Raw genomic sequence first — 5,601 nt, forward strand, 5'->3', positions numbered from 1 at the left:
TGTGTGAGCAGGTGAATAAGCAAACTGGTGAATGACATTTCCCCACTTCTTGACCACTTCCAGGAATTCAGCTGGATGGAGAGGAGGAGGAACCAGAGGAAGAGACCACCCTGGGCAGCCGCCTCATGAGCCTTTTGGAGAAAGTGCGGCTAGTGAAGAAGAAGGAGGAGAAACCTGAGGAGGAGCGGCCAGCAGAGGAGAACAAACCCCGTGAGGACTGGGGTCACCAGGGAGAGGGCAGGGGTGGGGGGTGGGCAGCCCCATGCCTGGGGAGCCTCTGTGTCCCAGTGAGGGCATGAGGATGGATGCAAGGGAGGGGAAGATAGGCAGGAGTGAGAGAAGAAGAGCGGTGGGCAAACTGGAAGCAGGCATGGTGGGTCGTGCTTGTAATCCCAGCAATTTGGGAGGCTGAGACGGGTGGATCACTTGAGGTCAGGAGTTCGAGGCCAGCCTGGCCAACATGGTGAAACCCCCTTCTCTACTAAAAATACAAAAATTAACCGGGCATGGTGGTGCACACCTGTAATCCCAGCTACTTGGAGGTGAGGCACGAGAATCGCTTGAACCCACGAGGTGGGGGTTGCAGTGAGTCCAGATTGCACCACTGCACTCTACCCTGGGTGACGGAGCAAGACTCTGTCTAAAAAAAAAAAGGGGCATGCTGGAGTTTGCCTCCAAAGATGGGGGCTGTAGAACGTGTGTGCTGGACCAGGGTGACACAGCCTATCAGCTTAGAGGCAAACCTCTAACCAAGGGATGGCGGCAATGTGGACCACTGTGGCTTCCGTGGCCTTGCGGCTTCTCTTTTCTCTCTTGATGAGACGATTACCACGCTGAGGGATTAGACAAGCAGCTGTGATGAATGTTGGGCCGATGTGTTATTTTGCAAACTGTGTATTAGCCCCATTTAACAAGGACAGATTTCCTGACGTTGGTACAGGTTTTATCCCGCAACATTCAGGAAACTTTTATGGGGCCAGCTCTGGGCCAGGCACTGTTACCAGGGCTGGGAAATACAGCCGAGGGGAGAAAGTCAAAGCCCCTGCCTGCGAGTTTAGATTTTTTAATTATAATTATTATTTTTTTTTGAGACAGGGTCTCGCTGTGTTGCCCAGGCTAGAGTGCAGTGGCGCAATCTTGGCTCACTGCAACCTCTGCCTCCTAGGTTCAAGCAATTCTCCTGTCTCAGCCTCCCGAGTAGCTGGGATTACAGGCGCGCAGCACCATGCCTGGCTAATTTTTGTATTTTGAGTAGAAACGGGGCTTCACCATGTTGGCCAGGCTGGTCTAGAGCTCAGCCTCCCAAAGTGCAGGGATTATGGGTATGAGCCACCACGCCCTGCCAAATCCACAGTATTTTTATAGAACAAGTGGGATTGTGACATGTGCCTTCAAGGGGTGCATGGCGAAGTGCTTCCAGTCAGCTCTGGTATCTTGCAGTTGTACAGTTTGTTATTCCTGTTGAAATTTTTAGGAAGCCCTTGTGGGCTGGATATTAGGGCAAACAAAACAGAGAGATTCTTGGGGGAATAGAAAAAAGTTTGCCAGGCTGGGCACAGTGGCTCACACCTATAATCCTAGCCCCTTGGGAGGCTAGAGTAGGGGGATCACTTGAGCCCGGGAGTTCGAGGCTGCATTGAGCTGTGATCGCACCACTGCACCCCAGCCAAGGCAACAGCACAAGACACTGTCTCTAAAAGAAAAAAGGGCACGCCTGTAATCCCAGCACTTTGGGAGGCCGAGGCGGGCGGATCACAAGGTCAGGAGATCGAGACCATCTTGGCTAACACGGTGAAACCCCATCTCTGCTGAAAATACAAAAAATTAGCCGGGCACGGTGGTGGGCGCCTGTAGTCCCAGCTACTCGGGAGGCTGAGACAGGAGAATGGCATGAACCCGGGAGGAGGAGCTTGCAGTGAGCCGAGATCGCGCCACTGCACTCCAGCCTGGGCGATGAGCAAGACTCCATCTCAAAAAAAAAAAAAAAAAAAGGAAAAGAAAAAAGGGAAAAAGAAAAAAGGGAAAACAATCTGCTAGAATCTGCCTGCTCCCGGCAGGTAGAGGGCAAGGGTGGTAGTAACTGGGAAAGCTTCTGGAACAGGGGACCCCTTCCACATTGTTGTGGTCCAAGGCCCCGCGTGCTGACCTGCCCTGCGTGTTGCTCCAAGCCTTGTGTTGTCTCCTTCTCAGGGTCCCTGCAGGAACTGGTGTCCCACATGGTGGTGCGCTGGGCCCAAGAGGACTTCGTGCAGAGCCCTGAGCTGGTGCGGGCCATGTTCAGCCTCCTGCACCGGCAGTACGACGGGCTGGGTGAGCTGCTGCGTGCCCTGCCACGGGCGTACACCATCTCACCGTCCTCCGTGGAAGACACCATGAGCCTGCTTGAGTGCCTCGGCCAGATCCGCTCCCTGCTCATCGTGCAGATGGGCCCTCAGGAGGAGAACCTCATGATCCAGAGCATCGGGTGAGGCACTGCCCTGCCCGCTTACTTTGCATATCCCCTTGGCTAATGAATGCCTTCAGGATACAATAACATTCCCTTCCCCAACTTCTGGCCCATCCTCCGGGTGATCTACTCAGTCTCAGGCAGCTAGCCCACCTCCTGGTTAATGTCTCCTTCCCTTACCTCTCCACCCTCAGTGGTAGCAGCAGCTCCACTTGCTGTGTGACTCTCAGCAGGACGTTTACCCTTTTTTTTTTTTTTTGTGAGACTGAGTCTCACTCTGTCACCCAGGCTGGAGTGTGGTGGCATGATCTCAGCTCACTGCAACCTCCGCCTCCCAGGTTCAAGCAATTCTCCTGTCTCAGCCTTCCAAGTAGCTGGGATTATAGACACGCACCACCACACCTGCCTAATTTTTTATATTTAGTAGAGACAGGGTTTCACCATGTTAATCGGGCTGGTCTCGAACTCCTAACCTCAGGTGATCCACCCGCCTCGGCCTCCCAAAGTGCTGGGATTAGAGGCTTGAGCCACCGTGCCTGGCTGAGGTTTACCCTTTTTGAGCTTCAGTTTCCTCATCTGTAAAACAGGGGAGAGCCAAGCCTGCTCTGAAGGGTTGTGCTGTGGCTTCCATGAGCTTGTGCGAATAATAATAATCATGGTAGTAGTAGTGAGCACTCAGTGTCAAATATATCTCATTCACACAGTAAACATTTATTAAGCACCTACTGCATGCCAGGCCCTTTCTAGGTGTTTTTGAGACAGGGCTTCACTCTGTTGCCCAGGCTAGAGTGAAGTGGCCCAATCATAGCTCACTGCAGCCTCAACTTCCTGGGCTCAAGCAATTCTCCTGCCTCAGCCTCTTGAGTAGCTGGGAATACAGACACACATCACCATGCCCAGCTAATTTGTAAACTTTTTTGTGGAGGCAGGGTCTTGCTATGTTGCCTGGGCTGGTCTTGAACTCCTGGGCTCAAGTGATCCTCCTGCCTTGGCCTCCCAAAGGGCTGGAATTACAAGGCGTGAGCCACTATGCTGGGGCAACATTTGACAAAGGGCAACATGGCGAAGATCTCTGTTCTAGAGGAGTCCGCCTTGGGTGCGCACCTCAGTCTCCTTATGAGGGAAACAAGGACCCTTCCTCCCACAGTGGCTGTAGGAACTGTTTTTTATTTTTTTATTTTTATTTTTTTGAGATGGAGTCTTGCTCTGTTGCCCAACCTGGAGTGTGCAATGTCTGCTCACTGCAACCTCCGCCTACCGGGTTCAAGCGATTCGCCCACCTCAGCCTCCCGCATAGCTGGGATTACGGGTGTGTGCCACCACACCTGGCTAATTTTTGTATTTTTAGTAGAAACGGGGTTTCACCATGTTGGCCAGGCTGATCTCGAATTCCTGACCTCAAGTGATCCTCCAGCTTCGGCCTCCCAAAGTGCTGGGATTACACGCGTGAGCCACTGCGCCTGGCCGGCTATAGGAATTGAGTGACTGCAGATCTGTAAAGGGGGTGGTGCTAGGCACAGAGGGACAGGGTCAAGAGTACCAGCTGCTGTCACAGTGGTAGCTGTGGCCCTCTCTGGACTTGGGCCCACCCGGCCCCTGGTGACCCCACTCTCTGCCCATGCACAGGAACATCATGAACAACAAAGTCTTCTACCAACACCCGAACCTGATGAGGGCACTGGGCATGCACGAGACGGTCATGGAGGTCATGGTCAACGTCCTCGGGGGCGGCGAGTCCAAGGTGAGGGCCCAGGCGAACACTGGGGAGCTCAGGGGAGGTGGCCACAGAGGGCAAGCCCTGACCACCAGCCCACCCTGCCTGTCCCAGGAGATACGCTTCCCCAAGATGGTGACAAGCTGCTGCCGCTTCCTCTGCTATTTCTGCCGCATCAGCCGGCAGAACCAGCGCTCCATGTTTGACCACCTGAGCTACCTGCTGGAGAACAGCGGCATCGGCCTGGGTGAGAACCCCCGAGCCCAGGGGCTGTCCCCCAGAACCCACTCCTGGCACCCTATCCAGGCCTGCCCCACTTTCCACCAGCTCACTCACTCAGTCATTCAGTAAACACTCCCTCTCAACTGTGGCTCTGGCCCTGTAATGAGTAATGCCGGGGACACAATAGTGACCCCAGTAGTGACAGCCCAGAGTGGTCAGAGCTTGGATGAGGGAAGTACAGACCAGAGGAGGTACCTGATCCAGGTTGGGTAAAGGGTAGTTAGGGAGGGCTTCCCAGAGGAGGTGAGACAAGCAGGAGTGAGATGTTCTTCCCACCTCTTGCCCCTGCAGGCATGCAGGGCTCCACGCCCCTGGATGTGGCTGCTGCCTCCGTCATTGACAACAATGAGCTGGCCTTGGCGTTGCAGGAGCAGGACCTGGAAAAGGTGTGGAGGGCAAGGCTGGGCTCTGGGCCTAAGGGAGGAGATCGGGCCGCTACCCGGCTCCTTGGGATACCTGCTGATTCTGAACTCTTTCTGGGGGGCAATTCTGGATGATGTGCCCAACGAGGAGACTAATTTGCAGGGAGAACACGTGAATCCCAAAGTTGCTCATTCACGGGATGCTTCCTGGCTGTGGGCAGGTCTGCACTCCACGCTTTCTGGCTTGGGGCAGGTCTGCAGTCTACGCTTCCGGGCTGGGAGCCCATCCGCACTCTAGCTTCCCAGCTGAGGGCGGGTCCGCAGTCTATGCTTCCGGGCTGGGGGCGGATCCACAGTCTAGACTTCCAGCTAGGTAGTCTTGGCACATTTCTTGGCTCTCTGAGCTTGCACTTCTGTGTACAGTGGTGAAATGTGTGGGCTCCAGAGTTCAGTAACTTTGCTTCTGCTCCCGTCGCTCCCTGGCTGTGTGGCCTTGGATAAGTGACTTAGAGTCTCCAGACCTCTGTTGCTTCATCTGTACAATGAATGTAGTCATAGAAACAACTTCATGGAGTCATTCTGAGGATTAAATGACTTAATCCAGGAAAGCGTTTGTAAAGGGGCAGTCAGTGGTGTTATGTTAGTCAGCTGCTGTTATATTATCATTCAACAAATATGTAGCGTTCACTTACCACATGGCAGGACCTGTGCAAAGCAATAGTAATATGACAGTCAAAAATCACTGTCCGGCCAGGCAAAGTGGCTCGTGTCTGTAATCCCAGTACTTTGGGAGGCCG

The 5,601-nt window shown here is 53.9% G+C and overlaps 1 protein-coding gene across 1 annotated transcript in view; it reads left to right on the forward strand.

Annotated features, from left to right (window-relative positions):
• The window catches only part of RYR1 (ryanodine receptor 1 (skeletal)), a 164,972-nt gene that overhangs the window by 62,812 nt on the left and 96,559 nt on the right, over positions 1–5,601 (forward strand). The window contains exons 38-42 of the mRNA XM_011952520.1: positions 64–210; positions 2,191–2,464; positions 4,073–4,187; positions 4,275–4,407; positions 4,734–4,828. Of these exons, the coding sequence (XP_011807910.1) occupies positions 64–210; positions 2,191–2,464; positions 4,073–4,187; positions 4,275–4,407; positions 4,734–4,828 (764 nt within the window). The remainder of the gene's footprint in view (positions 1–63; positions 211–2,190; positions 2,465–4,072; positions 4,188–4,274; positions 4,408–4,733; positions 4,829–5,601) is intronic.

Source organism: Colobus angolensis, unplaced genomic scaffold (genome assembly GCF_000951035.1).
Source record: "Colobus angolensis palliatus isolate OR3802 unplaced genomic scaffold, Cang.pa_1.0 Scaffold34, whole genome shotgun sequence".
In the NCBI taxonomy this organism is placed as follows: domain Eukaryota; kingdom Metazoa; phylum Chordata; class Mammalia; order Primates; family Cercopithecidae; genus Colobus; species Colobus angolensis.